Source organism: Scleropages formosus, chromosome 18 (assembly GCF_900964775.1).
Source record: "Scleropages formosus chromosome 18, fSclFor1.1, whole genome shotgun sequence".
NCBI lineage: Eukaryota > Metazoa > Chordata > Actinopteri > Osteoglossiformes > Osteoglossidae > Scleropages > Scleropages formosus.
In genome coordinates this window covers 11520795-11537388 of record NC_041823.1, presented here as the reverse complement: position 1 = coordinate 11537388, position 16594 = coordinate 11520795, and the positions used below count along the sequence as shown (strand labels likewise).

Genomic DNA, 16594 nt, shown 5'->3' with positions numbered 1-16594 from the left:
GTCAAAGAAAGCACTACTATGACAGATGCAGATTGCTTGCCGTAACCCACCTGGCAGGATGACGGCCCCTGAAAGCAGTAACTCCTGGTTGACCTCCGACACGAGTCGAGGAAGGACGCAGTCAGTAGGGGGCGCTGGCGGAATCCCAAACTGCTGTTTGGGGGTCGCACTGGTGGGTTTAGGAGATTGGGGCACTTCTCCGCTGTGGCTGTTGCGTCTGCGCTCCGTGTCGGAGCCGGACCCATGAAGCCCTGTCGAAGGAATGAGGCATGTTGTCATGGTGATTTGGTGAAAACCTTGTCATTAAAGCATCTGCTCTCTGCTGCCCAGTTTCCAGAGACTAAAAGCCACAACCAGCTAACTTTGGATGGGCCAGTGGATCATATAGTGGTTAAAGCAGTCCTTTTGCAATCTAAAGGACCCACATTTGAATAACACTCTGCTGTTAGACCCTTGATCAAAGTACCTCAACTGATACAGTAAAAATGACTCAAATCATTGCAAGGCTCTTAGTATACAAACTTAACATTGTACATTACATTGAACAACCTCATCTAAATAACGGTTAAAAATTGTCTTTATGATCAAAATCATCGTTCCAGGAAAAGTCATCAGCAAGAACCAACTAAGATTTCAAGATGACTCTATGGGCAACAGGAGGTGTACTGGTTAGAGACCCTGCCTATTGAGTCCTCAAGCTTGAATCCCAACTACCGCTTGCGCACCCTTGAGCAAGGTACTTACCCTGAATTGATACAGTAAAAACCGCCCTGCTGCACAAATGGGTAAATTAATGCAAATAGCACAACAAGATCAGGTAAATAAATAAATGAAAATATATACCCCCAAAACAAGTTATAATAAAACTTCCAAAGACCATGTAATCCTAGTGAGCAGGGCATAATAAAACTGTGAAGTCAGGATACATTTATTCACGTAGCAGACACTTAGCAGAAGATACAATGATCACTATGTAGTCTTTTACCTGACTCCTTTGCCCAATGTGTCTTAAGGTGTTAAATACACTGCGGTAAACTCCATCTATACAGTGGTGCAATGTAACCTACAGATACATACTGTACATATAGACTGTGGGCAATCTGGAGTCACTAGGCAACTTAAAAGATGTGTCTTTGGATTGTGGGGGGAAACCCACACAAACACGTGGACAACAAGCAAACTCCACACAGAGCAAGCAGGGATCAAACCCATGTCCCGTCGCACCATCCGCTGCACCAACATGCCATGCGGGACACCACGTTAAAGGCATATCAGGTGCAATCACTTTTCTGGCCTTCAGAACCACTTCATTAGAGGAGATATAGGTGTTCTGAGTGCTAGATGAGAGCCCAGCTACATGCTGTGTGTGTCGTCTCCAACTTCAACGCCACCGTCCCGTCTCCTCTTCCCTGTGTCGTGTCAAGGTGAAACTGCTGCCCCCGTGTCGCGTCAGTCCTTACTCACCGCGAATGCCAGGTGTTGCCACTGACTCACACACACTAGAGGGCTGTGGTGCTATTACTGTGTGTCGTCATCTCCCCACAGCTCAAAGTTTCTCCCCCCGGGACCTGCTCAAATAGCTCCTGACGCTCCCAGGTGGCCTGGCTGTTGACAGACTTTCTTCTGGCCCCGAGGGAGAAACCACAAAACATAGCCCCAACACAGAAAGGACAAGTGGCGGGCACTACATGGAACAAACCTTTCACATAGAGCACAGCAGCTCATTAATAACTTTATAAAATCTGAAAAATTAGTATTATTATATTTCGATCACACCATTGCCAAAGGCAACTTATAATATTAACAAAACAAGCTCCTTATAATAATTTTCCAACTTATATACCAGGGTATTCTTGCTGTATGAACTCATTTTAAGTACCTTGATCAAGGGTATGAAATCAGAAGTGGGATTAGAGCCAGAAACTTCCTGAGCGAAAAGTGCTGCTCTGAAAACATCCAACCTATAGTGTGGATGACTTGCATATATTTCTTGACGCTAAAATATTCCATAAGATAGAAGAAATGTGAAACACCATCCAAACGCACTCACACCCACACAGCGGAATCTGCAGTCTATACCTAACAATAGTCCGAAAGGCTGTGTATGTCGCTGAACTCACTCACACAAATCAAATTTATTTTCATTCCTGTCTGACAATAATAATGGCCATCTCGTATGATCCTCCTTTAACCCTCGTTCCAGCACAACGGAGTACGTATCAGCGAGGCGACAGTCCCTGTGCTATGACAGGCCCAACCGCATTGCTCGTAAAACTCAAAGCTTGTTTTAGATGAATTGATCCGCAAGGAAAGTTCCTTTCCGGATACCGCAAGTGTTCACCTTCATGAGAGAAGGTAGAATTTCCTTTGAATTTTTTTTTCAATATATTATTATTATACAGGGGGGTGCGGTGGCGCAGTGGGTTGGACCGCAGTCCTACTCTCCGGTGGGTCTGGGGTTCGAGTCCCGCTTGGGGTGCCTTGCGACGGACTGGCGTCCCGTCCTGGGTGTGTCCCCTCCCCCTCCGGCCTTACGCCCTGTGTTACCAGGTTGGCTCTGGTTCCCCGTGACCCTGTATGGGACAAGCGGTTCTGAAAATGTGTGTGTGTGTGTGTGTATTATTATACATTGCAGCTGTTTCCCACACACCTTTTTTTTAAATTTATGCTTATTTCACTTATCTTTCATTATTAACTGGGGGCAGTTGGTAACATAGTGGTAAGCGCTGATGCCTTTGGACTAAAAGGTCATAGGTTTGAACCTCACCTCCAGCTGTGATACCCTTGAGCAAGGTGCTTTCCCTTGAATTGCTCCAGTAAAAAATTACCCAGAAGGATAAATGGGTAAATACTCATGAATAACTTAACATTTTAAGTCACTAAATGAATAAACGGAAATTTAGAGGATGGTATTGCGGCGTAGCACTGAGCGACTCACAGCGCTAGGACTTTGGGTTTGACTTGACTCAGTTTGTGTCAAGTTTGCATGTTTGGACCCGAGTCCACGCGAGTTCCCTCTGGGTGCTCCAGTTTCCACCCACAGTACGAGCGCATGCTATTCGTAATCAACACATATCATAAACCGATGTAAATTTTTCCACTGCAGCGGAAACCCCTGTGGACACCAGTGTGTTAGAATCACGCTGGGCGTGTGGCTTGTACAGGCCCGGAGACATTGTCCTCCAGCCCCCTAACACTTCCTGTCTACGCGGGTTACAACAGTTCCGTGTTCACAGGCAGCCAGACCGCGCGCGCATCGAGCCGGGCGCTGAAACTCCACACCGGCCCGGAAAGCACCATTCGCTGGCTGATGCTGCTAACCACGGTGGTTTTCAAAAGGTCTCGGTTTATGTCAAGGGGTCTGTATTGTGATAGGCAGCGGTGCAAATAAAGAACGCTCCAAGTCAAGCGGCGCTCGGCATCAGGTGGAAAGTTACCCCCGGTCAAATTTTTGAGCATTTGCTCTTGAGGTAGGGCCAAGTCAATTTTCAGTGCTCTGACATTCCAGGCATGAATGTCAACTACCTGGGGACAGGTACAACCTTCAGTTCCTTCCCCCGCCATCTCCCCTGGCATCCTGGCTACAATAAGCCACATTGTGTGTGATACAGACAATCAGTCTGGGACCAGAGCTCTGCTTCCCAGAGCCGCGAGCTGCGGCCAGGTGCGGCTTGACCTAGGGGTCGTTCGCATCTGAAACAGAACCTCGCAGGAATAAAACGCCACTGTCTTTGTGTCTATTTCAAGAGAGACGACTCAATGGCAACAACAGTGTTCAGCACAAGGGCCAGAAGAGAGGTCAAGAACCATCCATCAATCTTCTTCCAAACTTCTCCAGCTGAAAATGGTAACGATGCAATGCACTTCTGCTACAGTTTATATTAAATGGCGTAGAGATTTCCACCAGCTAAAGCCTCCGATGAATGAAGGATCTAATTCCTAGCTCCGGATTCAACAACCACTGAGCACAGGGCTTTGCGACCAGAGCGGAAAGCAGCAGAGCCCCTCCTGCGCCGTGCCAAGGGCGATGCGTCAGGCTGAGACACGTTTTCCTGGGAAGGGCACTGCGTAACCGCAGACGGTGGGCCAAAACCAACACTGCATCTTCATCTTGATGCGCCCAGCGACACACATTAGGAGTGCCGCAGACATCCAGGGCTGTGTCTCTACACCACGCCCCCCCACTCGGCACCGCACGCCACCTGTGATAATTATAGGCTTGAGCAACGCGTCAAAACCGCACCGTAGAAACCATCCGAAACTAACTAAATCCTGGCGGTCGTAAATGTGCGAAAACAAAACATGAATCACCTCATGGAAGTCAGCGAACTGTTTGCTGAGCATGCCGAGGGCAAAAAGGTAGTGGACAGCGACGCTGGTAGGATTACGACACATTCGGTCAAAAACAAGACCACGTGGTACTCTCTGTATTTCAGTTGAAACTGACTGTCACAAATCCCTCCCAAAGAGATTAACCCTGGCCTCATTTATCATTTTCTCCATAAAGCAGAGAAAAATTTAATACGTTCTTGTCTTCTGGCGAGTAAAACTTCACCCATGCTCCTTTGGGCCAGAGCCCAATACGACCAGCACGGTTACTCCGAACGGAATGTGTACCTGAATCATCCTTGATGAAACTCCTCCTCTCCGCAGCTTGAAATGCTGTTTCCAAATCCAGCTTCCTGAATTTGAGGGCATAGCCATTCATGCTCTTCTTCAGAGGGCTGCTATCAGAGCCCCCAGAAGATGAGCGTGCCCTGTGACCTTTGACCTGCGAGGCCTTGTTTGTCCGCTCCAGAGATTTGGCCCGCCTCTCTGACCTACTTAGTTCTGGGGTTTTGAGCCCTCGCTGAATGGAGAGGATGGACGAGTGAGATTGGGGCTCCTCCCCTCCCAGCCACCCCTTGGGGGTCGTCCTTCTGGGGCTGCGGGTGTCTGAGGCGCCGCTGGTCAGCGACACGCTGTCCTCTTTGGGAGTGGGGGGTGAGCTCTGCTCCGAGCCTTCCTCCAGGATCGACTCGGAGCTGGAGCCCAGGTTCATGGGGTTCTGCAGGGCCTCCATGTAGGACTTGCGGAACAGCCGCCGTGTCTCGAAGGCTGCGGAGTCCCGGGGATGGCGACGGCGGGGGCCCGGGTTACTGAGGTCCGTGCCAATGGAGAGTGACCTGGGGCCCCCAGATTCCCCATCTTGTGCTTTCCCCACGGTGGCCAAAGGCGACAAACCAGGTTTAGTGGTAACAGCCTTGCGCTCTGGGTTGTGGGGCTGATGCTCCCTGGGCCTCGGTGGCAGAGCTGTCCCCATGAGGCCCCTGGGCGGCCCAGGCTCGGAGACTGTCGACTCGGCGCCCTGCGAGTGAAGGGACTCTCGGGAGCTGCGGTGGCTATCCAGGGTCCCTGTGGAGCCACTAGTGCTGCAGGTGCTGAGATGGGCCCGGAAGGAGCCGCCGCGACGCGCCTGCATGACAGCGTCGGTGGTGCTGCTGACCAACAGCGGGTTGACCACGTTCTTCCACGGCGTGCGGTAAACAACTGCTCCAGTGCTCAGCAGGCAGTTTTGCAGTGGGTGCAGATTGCGGTCGCGCGTCACATTCTGCAGGAAGTCGGCAGCGAAGATACTACCATACATGCTCTCCGCCACAGGGATCTCGACAATGGCCTGCCCGCTTGGCGACAGGCATTTTATCACCAGCTTGACCGCCTTGCGGCCCAGGGGAACCACCTGGAGGTAGAAGTCACCCTGCCTCAGTCGGACCTTGTGCAGTGGGGCAAGTTGCAGGACCACCTTCTCGTGGATGCAGAGTGGCCAGCCCTCGTGGTAGAACAGCAGACCTTTGAATCGTAGCTGGGAGACACAACAAAGTAGAATGAATGAGTCACATGCGAGTCACACTCATAACATGTCAATTTATTGCAAAATCAACATAGCTGCGAGGCACTTCAAACAGTGCGTGTACACACTACGTGCCTTTTCGTTTTATAAACATTCGCCAAGGGTATATTGTATAAGAGAGATTCTCAGCACAGATTCTTGGTTTTGGCTCAGATGTGGCAGAACGAGTACCCTCTCTCCCTCAGCGCTGCTGAATCCTTCCAAGCGTTCTAGGAAAGTCTCAAAACTTGCTTTTGGACACACTTCTTTCTCGATCTCCTAAGGACAACATCAGTTTGCATCACACCGTCTGAAATGATCTTATATGTAACTTCTCCCTGACTCAGTTCTACTACTTGACTAATGTGTGTCAGAAAAATGGCAGTAGCAGACCTAATAATGGTGAGTCTGCATGTAAAGCTCTTGATTGTGAAACTCAGTTTTTTACACTCACACACACAGACACACACACACACACACACACCACTATTGTGTGTGTGTGAAAATCACAATGAGTAACACTTAGATCTCATATACTGTATCTACATTTGTGCGTGTCTCAAATACATAATATAGGAACGATGCAATTTCACTTTATTAATTTTTTCTTACATACAACATAACTTACCAATAAAATAATTTTGTCGTTAACCTCCAAATATTTGTTTGCAAAACTTTTGAAAGCCTAAGCTTATAGCTAACTGTCTTCAGCACATTATGTTTCCTGAACTTAGTTTATGACATGACCAACCCTCAAACTAAATGTCCCCAGTGGGACATTTTTATAGCAAGATGACTGAAACATCCGCTTCCCTGAGATACAGGAACAAGCATTATCTTAATGACTTTCCCAGCATGCATTTCTCCAGCCAAAAAATCTACACACAACCCAAAGGATGCACTAAAATAAGCACTGAACATAAAAAAAATTGTTTTCCTTCTGTACACTGAGTGGAGCTAACATATAAATTGAAGATTTGGCAAAAAAGTTGACATCTAGTACTGAAATTTGACTGGAGGACTAAGTTGTTCCTATGAAACAAAGTGGACTCAAGCGAAGCCTCCCCCATGCCACTTTAAGCATGGCAATCTCAAAGCTGCTCAAAGCAGCGGAATAATATTTCAAGGCTTAGCTCACGGAGCCGTGGCCCACAGCACTCAAAGGCTCCTGTGAATCGATATTAGATGTCAGCCCGACTTCCAGGCCCTCTCCAAAACCTGCACTTTTCTTTATTCTTCCTAGATCAGGGAGGTAGCTTTTCAGACCGATTTCCCGAACAATAGCGAGCTCTGTCTTCGTCTGATGTCCCCCCCCCCACCGACGCCACCCTTCACCTCACTGGACACACACATTTCCCATCTTGCTCTCTCCCTCCACCACCCGTGATTAAAGTCCATTGTTGGTGAGTGGAATGACTACTGTACCGTCAAAGCACTCCAAACGATGAGACTAACGGGATACAATGCATATCTTGGACTGGAGGATCTCCGCAATGTGCTGCACTCTTCACCTGCCCCTTTGTCCTTCGCTTGTCGTCGGTGCTCTAATAAGCAACAGAGGCAGCGGGCATTGTTCTTACGCTCACTCATCTCCGTTCCACAGGAAAAAAAGACGACCCTGAAAATCTGTTTTTTTTTGTGTGAGTGAAGTGCGGAAATGACTTGGAACCGCACTGGAGAGGAGCGTGGATTCTGCTACATCGGGACGAAATGGCGCTTTGTGCACAACAGAAAAAACGCAGAGTTAAGGGCCAGTTTTGGTCCTGACTAGATCTTAAACCATAACTCAGACACCCTACTGGTTGGAGGAAACTGGATTTCCCAGTTGACTAATATCAAGAAAAGTCACCATGACACTTGGATCAGTGTACAACGCCTGTCTCGTCTCTCACGGTCCATCTCTCCTGCACTCACAGATGTCTCCTGCTGGATGGTCTGCAGGACCCTTTTGGCAGGCAACAGGAAGTCCACCAGGCAGCGCAGGCCGTCTCCACGGTACTGTCGCTCGACCACACTGAAGAGCTGCCACAGGACAGTGGCGGCAGTGGCACTGAACGGTGGGTACAGGGACGAGAGGGTGCTTTGGATGCAGCTGTCTAGGGATTTGGAGTCCTGGGATGCGGACAAAGAGAAAGACACTCATGAGGACAAGAAGAGCTCTGTGCACTTTATGTTGGCATGGCATGGTTTCAACAGCAACGGTAATATGGTAATTATACCATACTAAAAGTGTGTTAATTTAGAAACAATATTTCTTGTTCAGACTGCAGAAAGTTCTAGTCATTACATTTCCATATCATTTCAAAAAGGGGACAGCTGGTAGCATAGTGGTTAGCGCTACTGCCTCTGGATCCAAAGGTCACAGGTTCCACCTCTAGCTGTAGTATCCCTGAGCAAGGTACTTACCCCAGAATTGCTCCAGTGAAAGAAAAAAATACCCAGGTAGATAATTGTAAGCTTTCAATCAAAGCATCAGCTAAGTGAAAAAATTTAAGTGGGAAGGTTCAGCTTAACAGAAAAACTTTAAAGACCTGCACATTTGTGCTTTTAATGAATAACCAAATATAGGATTACATTCCTTTATATGATCTCAATCAGTCACTACCTAATTTAATAATTGCTTATCTTAAGATAAGGTCACAGAGGTCTCGAGCCTATCCTGGAAACACAGGGGAGTAGGGTTGGGACGCCATTGACTGTCATTTATTGTACACATCCGATCATCAAGATACTTGATACTTGCGTGAAATGTGTCGAAATGTGCCCATGAAGAGAACATTGACAAATAAAAACATATTTATTTCTCTAGGGTCTGTGTGCTGTGCACACTCGTGTTAGCAGAGAGGTCTGCGCGTTTCGTCTTGGCAAGGTGTATTCAGTTGAGTCCGTGACTCCGCTGCCTCAGAGCTCTGCTAAGCCACCTTTTCCTCGATGCTATAATGACTTCATATTGACCCTGGTTATGAAATGATACAGGAGGCAGTGCTGATTATCCAGACTGATTAACAACCATTCCAAGAAAACCATAACAGTGGCTGCAGATTGCATGACTGCAACCAAACGGGTTGGAAGCAGTTTTCACCCACAATAGTGCTTGATTAACTGCAAGTGATTAAAGTCTTTGCTCATCCAAAATCATTACACAGCAAAGCACTGAACACAACAGGGCAGCAGGCAGCATGACCATTTAGGAGACAGCCTTTGAATAAGAGGATGACATGATGATGTGGTGGTGTTCAGGTGTAAACTTGAATTCAGCTCAACCTGTGTAAAGTTTGTCCGTCTCCACTGGTTCACGTGGGCTTCCTCCAGGTGCTCTGGTCTCCTCTCACAGTCCAAAGACATGTGTTTCAGATGAACTCTGGACTTTGAATTACATCCAATTATAGATGACATGGACTACGTCACCTTCACCCTACATTAATAGTCATTAGTGCAGTTGGCCAACTGATGGACCATGTTTCTGTTTTGGCTGCAGAGACGTGGGATGATCCAGCCTACAGCTATGCCCAGGGCAAGGGCTCTTGTCCAGAGAGCCAGCACATCCCCCTCTCCTGCCACACACACACACACACACACACAACAGGAAGTCAGGGGGTCACAGGAAACATCCCCACAGCTCACGTTTCCATTGGTGAAAGGGGAAGCACCTGTGAGGATGACGTCACGTGCCGCGTGGTCAAAAACAAGTGCTCGGAAAATCCTGGGAGCAGCTCCGTTCCAGCATCCCGCTGTGTTTGCTGTGCTGAGAGGGGATTTTCTCGCTGGGAATGTTGTAATATAATCCCATAATGGCAATGACAATGAGCCAACCATACCTGCAAATTCCTAAATGCATTACATCACTTGGGTTTGTGGTCGAGAGCGAGCAGTTAAAAGTGGAAACACTAAGACCTGCAGGACCACAAACTGCAATGACGCTGCAACGGAAACACGGAAACGTACCCGGATCACCGCAGTTCCTTGTGTATTCCGCTCCAGCCAAAATGATGAAAACATTACACTGAAAGGCTCATTTCACCTCGCTGCACGGTAATTTATCAGAGTGTGTGACTATAGAGCAGACCAGCTTGCGGAGCTTCCTCCAGATGATCACTGGGACCTGAATTCCACACAGCCCCGAATGTTTGCTTTTCTTTGTGGGCAGCGGAGATGTGGAGCCGGGCAGCTCGGCCGAGCGCCCCCGACGTGGCCTTTCCGCACCCTCTCTCCCCTCGCTGCCAAACCCGCCGCCCACCGGCCTGGCCATTGTGATCCCGACACGACAGACAAGCCGGTTCCTCGGCTCGCTTTCCACAGGAAATGACATCAGCAGGCTACAGAAAAGCCCAGCGGACAGGGGAAAGGGCCTTCCTGTCTATGCACCTTGGTCACCATTTTTGGCATTTTTCTACTCTTTACTAACAAAGGGCACGATGGGTTGCTCACCGCAAAGCACCCCCATGAGGCTTCCATTGTCAGATTGCTTAGGCCGAGCGGCTGCGGGTCAGCGCCATCCTAAACAACACGGGCACCTCTAGAGAAAGCGCCAAACTCACAGCGAAGCCGCTGGAGCTCTCAAGTTACACTGCTGTACGTTGGGGAGGCACACAGGCATGGAAGAAAGTCTCGCTAACGTCTCACGTGCATAAAGAACGGCTGAATCCCTTCCAGAATTCCACAAGGGTCTCAGAGCTTCTCTTTCAAACGCATTTCCCTCCCGCGCCCCCGATACCTTCGTAGGTTAGTCCTTCGCCATCCGGTGCCTCGCCGCTCCTCGGCCACTTTCAGACGTGGGTTTGAATCCCGGACGGTTTGTGCGGAGTTTGCACGGGTTCCTTTCCGCGGTCCAAAGATCGGGTGTTTTGGGTGAACCGGTGACTAAATTCCCCACAGCGTGTCTGTGTGTGTATGCTACACCGATTTGCTGTGCGAATGTGTGAATGACGGTAGGGAGTTCGCTGTACTATGTCTAGCATTCTAAGTGGTGTTGGATATAGAAGCCAGCTAAATACCGTTTAATAAGCACTGTATACAGCTTGGGGGAAAACAGTCTGCTGAATGATTCATGGAAACATAAATGTAGTTTCCTCTTCATGTGTTACTTCTGTAGGTAACCGCTGGAATATGTGTGCCAGTAAAGCAGTGGTACACACACACACACACACACACACACACACTGCATGTGCTGTGCAGCTTGAAAGTTTGTGAACCCTATACGGATGGCCATTATTCTCGCATAGAATATTAAAGTAAACCTACGAAATGAATAAATGAATATGACTTACGCACCCGATTCTGCTTATCTGCTTGGTTTAACCAGCTCAGCTTGGGGTTCGCTTATTTTTGCGCCTGCACTACTTCCATTTTATTCCAACGAACGTGCAGAATCGATCATTACACACCTGTTATATCAGAGGAAAAATCCAGTTCTGATTATGCACCGATTTTGTCGTAAATATAAGGGACACGAGGGCTTCGCGTACTTTCAAGCAGCACCCTACAGACACGCAAACACGAAGCGGTACCCTTGAACTGAGGTAAAAATGTCAAAGATGAAGTTTGCCCCAGGGCCTATTCAGTCCAGAACCAGCAGTAGAATTAAAACGTAGTTGAGGTCCCAGTGGCAGACCTTTGAGCCAAGCTCTCAGTCAAGGGAAACACCTCTCTTTAATCGTGAGAATTTACGGCAGCTGCGACGGGCCAGCGCTACGACTCCGGGCCTGTAATTAATGGTCTGTGGGCCCCAAATCCAGGTGGAACACAGCTCTCGTACCCCTGAGCGAGGAGCAGGGAGCTCCAAGGCAGACAGACGTGACACGTTGAGTGCCGTCACGGGCTCTCCCACCTGTCTGCAAAAGCAAACACACAAACACCGCGAGGCCTTCCCTGACACCTTTAAATATATAACATTAAATGGCAGAAAGTCCGTAATGTTGTTACAGTCCCTGGATGTCTTGTTTCCAGTAACATTCACAGACTGTGCTTCTTTTCATTTTAACTTCTATGGGCCGACCACGTTGGAACAGGTGCGAATGAAAAAAAAGACATTGAACTAAAACTAAGAAACAGACCGGCTCTTCTCATCACGCCGTCAGCAAAGTAGAGAAAAAAAAAACACTCAGGTTTAATTAGTCAGTTATATAATGTTGATCAGATCTGTTTACATACATTTATATTACTGATGCATTTAGAGGGGAAAAAAAAAAAAACATTTTCAGCTTAAGCATTACACTTCTTGAACTGTTTTTCAAGGCCATTCAAATATGTACGTATTTACCACTAATGTGTGTCCCGCTTTATTTAGAAAAATCCTAATAACAATAGCAATGCATGCAGTCTACAGCAATCGCTTGCATCCTGCTCGAGCCACATCTGCATATGTGTTTAACTTGTAGCTTAAATTGTCTATTTGTGTAAGCTATAAATTGTGTAATTGTGTATGGTCTCAGCAGCCTTCGCAGGAAATACAGCAGCAGACGCACGACGGAACCTGTCTATTTGGGGTTTACGAAACTGCCCGAATTCCAGCGAGACACGAAAACTCAGAGGGTACGAGAAGGGGGGCAGAAGGAACACGCTGGAAGATTCCCTGAAATAGCACCAGCGGTTAGCCTGCATGGTCAGCTGGTACGATGTTTCAGAACAGCACCAAATTATACCGTGCCGCTGAAATAGCTGCGTCCTACACACTGTAAATAGCTATGGCTGCGGAGGGGGGTGAAGTAGGGGGTAGACCAGGCGCGTTTACTGGGTCATCGACACAATGGCACCGCGCACCAGGCCTCCAATGGAGCATGAAGACACCACGGGGGGAGAGAGAAACACGAGAGAGACCGAAACACACACACACACACACACACACGCATGCACGGGAGCACACACACCCCTTCACCACCACACATCGGAGCCATGAGCAAACAAAGAGTACAGGATACAGACCGGCCTGGCCAGCAGGTGCCAACGATAATATCGCTGGCAGCGCTAACACCAAAGGAGCCCCACGTTTCAGTCCAAATAAGCCTTTTATCACTGGGGAGCGGAATGGGACCTGTGGGATGTGCCAGTGTGTGCGGGGTGCGTGGGAGGAGTCCCAGCTGAGTCCCGATCCAAATGTCGGGGGAGTGACACCAGCTCAGCGTGATGCTCAGGCATCCCGGGATGACCAGGTCTTGGCTCGGATGCTGCTGTGAAGTGGTACTAAAAACTTTGCCCCTTATACAGTTGCTTCTTTTGGACATTTTTGTCAATGTTTTTTGGAGTCTTACATTAAAAAAAAAAAACCACAATTTTGTATAGGGATGTTTGCCAATGGAATCTTTTCTGTGACTCCTGCAAGCAGAAAGCACACAAACACACACACACGTATCATGGAAAAGACAGACGACAGATGCTGGACTTAGCGTACAGACCAATTACAAATGTTCAGAAAAAGTCTTCCAACGTGACCAAAATATCTTACATAAATATCTCGCACTCAAAACTTAGAACAGCAATGAGTGGCTTTTAAACAACGGTAACTGAGCTAAATTGTTTATGCACCATTACTTAAATCTGACATTTTTTAAAGGAATTAGAGTTGTCCAAATAGCAAAGACTGCTTTTTCATCACTGGTATAAATCATGTACTTACTAATGAGGTATTTATTTGGCAAACATCTTATGCCCAAGGACACCAACAAAGACAACGAAAACATAATGTAAAACACCCACATACAAGAATCCAGGAAGGACTTGAGAATTTAAAAAAAAGTCACAGAAGACTGGGGCAGGGACCCAGCAAGTGAATCGTGACTCAGACTCAAAGCCGGTCTCCTTTCATTTGGACTCCAACACAAGTGAATCTGACTCAACGGGGATTTGTAAGTTGAGGACATGACTATACAACACTGGTTCCCAGTCACTAAAGCCCCACGAGAGAAGAAACACAGTATCCCATGATGCTGATTCCAGCACTCAAAAGTCAATTGGGTTCATGAACCAAACTAATTTATAATCCAGTTAATATTTAGCCGGCACTTTGCTCCAAAGTGACTTATTCTGTTGAGCTACTTTTGTTAACCTAAGTGGCAAGGTAATTTTAACTGAGCAATTCAGTGTAAGTATGTGACTCAAGTGTGCTACAGCGTGAGGTGGGATCTGAACCTGAGTCCTGTGCGTGCAACACAACACCTCAAAACGCCATGCCACCTGCTTCGCCATCGCAGGACAAAATGTTAATAAATATTTTAAAACCGAAAACAAAATCAACGTCAGCCAGCCTAACGGGGTTACACTTTCCGGACAGAATTACTGTGCGCACATCCATTGGCGTGAAGGCGTGACTTGTGAAACTAATATGAAATATTGCTGTGTTCATTAATCCATGCAAAAAAAATTCCCAAAAGTTGTGATGTGAGCCAACTTGACACTATAACATCCTTTGTAAACAGCAGAACTGGCCAGTTCCTGGATGCCTCTATCCCCAGAGTACATGTTCTTCAACATTTCCCATCACGGGAGTCTGATTCGTGTCATGGAAGTTCAGGACTTTGTTCGGCAGGATGTGAACTATGCGGGACAGGAAGAAAAGACAACGCTACCCAGAAAGCGGAGAAAGCCCCTTGGACAATTAGGAAATTGCTTTGCCAGCATTGTATACACAAAACAGGCAAAATGCACAGCAGGAGGATCTCCATCGGCATTGATCACCAGAGAAGCAGCAGTTCGAATGTGGCGAAGATTCGCAGTCAGAAGCGGTGGTGTGTCGACACATCTCAGCTCGCGCACATGTCACTCGTGCGTTTTTTTATTCTCCGCTTCTTTGTCTAAATGGGACCTTTATCTCCGGATCGAAGAGAAAAAGAAGCCTTCCCATGATCGCCTCCCACCGAACCGCCGACAGATCCGCACATACCCCCCTGCTGTTGTGATACGCTCATTATAGGCACTCGAGGAGCAAACAGGCCATGGGAGGTGGGTGTGACAACCAGCTGGGGCAAAACATTTCAAACATTTTATAACAACAGACTATTCAAAACAAGGTTTTACGTAACTATGGAAGTGCAGAAAATAAACAACAAATCCAAAAAAAAAAAAAAAAAAAAAGAAGTCAAGCCAAATCAAACCAAAGCCAGCGATTTTCAATAATCTAAGTTGATGCCATTATGACTCTTTTTGGTAAAATTCATCAACAGCAGCGTTTCAAACCCAAAGTTTAGAACCACAATGTTTACTAATGTATCATAAAAAGGCCAATATTAACCCTCCACAAGTACCAGGAAAATGTGGTGTAGAGCTTTCCTTGTGTTATTCCAGATGAAAGGAATAAACGGAGCGACCTCTGTTTTTTAGATGCTGTAAAATGTGCATCAACCTCACATCCCATCGATTAACATCAAACCTAGACATAATAAACCAGGGCACTAACTACACCCCCATAATAATTTTCTTCGGAAGCAAAACCTATATATCCAGACACCCGCTGAAAGCAGCTGATGAGAAGAAGCGAAGGCGAAGTGTCTTGTTCCAGCGAAGCGACAGGTGTGTCGGACCTTCTCAGACTGGAGAAACGAAGGGGGGATGAACTCCAAACCACACCGGCACCCCTTCCAGCACCATGCGTTTGAAGACCGGATTCCTTCTGCCAATTGCCCCCCAGCACCCCCCGTAATTCAACTTGCCCTGACAAAAACCTGGACAGCTGGAGCGCAGCACTTGAAAACAGTTTCTCGGGGAGTCTTTCCACCGTGCATTATTCAGACATACACTGGACACAGCGTACCGTGGTAATGCTGGACATGCTACCATCAGCTACTTAGGCAGCATAAAACTTATCCACTGTGTGTAGCATCTCACAAAAAGAGCCAGGAAAACATGTATACCTGAGCCTCACCTTGGAGTTTCTAACTACTTTCAGCCCTGTGATGGTAATTCGGCGTTAACCTGCAACCTGAACACACTCATGAGCTACGAAGGTGTACAACTTTCCAGATGACTGCTTCGCAGCACACATGACAACATGGCCTTGATAACCTGCTGACACGTATCTGACACATATAAAGGTGTTTGCTGTGACTACTTTTGCACACTTCCAGCCAAATGAGTGCAAACCCACACAAACACACACACACACACCCTAATGCCTGGAGCTTACCTTAATACTCAGGTAGTTCTCGCAGCTCTGTGACTTTGCTCTCGGGTGCATGTTGCCAACTCACAGCACTGGAGCGTCCCGAGCAACTGAACCGGTGGAAGGAAAAACCTTCGAGCACCAGCGGGGCGGCCGGGCCGCTCTCGTCACGAGCGCTGCATCATCTGCGTGGATCCGGCGTGGCGGTTCCCCTCTCGCTGGCCGTGCCCATGGCTCCCTTCCTGTCCCTTCCGCGTGGATGTGCCGGAGCGAATGGCTGGAGCGTGAGAGCGGCGGTGCGCCCTGCGCCGCTTCCACCCACCCCCCTCGTCCCTCCCTCCCCCCCCCCCCCCCCGCTCTCCAGTGCCACACCGGTCTCCCCCAGCCAGATTGTGTGCACTGATGCAACTTCCTTCGCCATTCAGAAAGCCCACAACCTGAACCCACGCACAACAATGATCCCTTCGCCCCCACGCCCCACATCCACTCCAGTCCCACCCTTTTCCCTCCCTTGCCCTGCAGGGGTACGACACCGGCTGACCCCCGCCCGCCACCCCTACTTACCCCCTGCACCCCACCCCACCCCACCCCTGACGGTCCCTCTTTGTCCTGTCTAAACAAATGGACTTGGGTTT

General features: G+C 48.1%; 1 protein-coding gene across 2 annotated transcripts in view; it reads right to left on the bottom strand.

The window, feature by feature from the left end:
* plekhg4b (pleckstrin homology domain containing, family G (with RhoGef domain) member 4B) overlaps positions 1-16225 on the bottom strand; it is a 29538-nt gene extending 13313 nt beyond the window's left edge. For both annotated transcript variants that reach the window (XM_018740702.2, XM_029259835.1), the window contains exons 1-4: positions 15984-16225; positions 7784-7981; positions 4618-5842; positions 51-251 (exon numbers count right to left, since the gene is read on the bottom strand). In XM_018740702.2, coding sequence (XP_018596218.2) covers positions 51-251; positions 4618-5842; positions 7784-7981; positions 15984-16034 — 1675 coding nt within the window. In that variant the 5' untranslated portion in view covers positions 16035-16225. The remainder of the gene's footprint in view (positions 1-50; positions 252-4617; positions 5843-7783; positions 7982-15983) is intronic.
* Between the last annotated feature and the right edge of the window lie 369 nt (positions 16226-16594).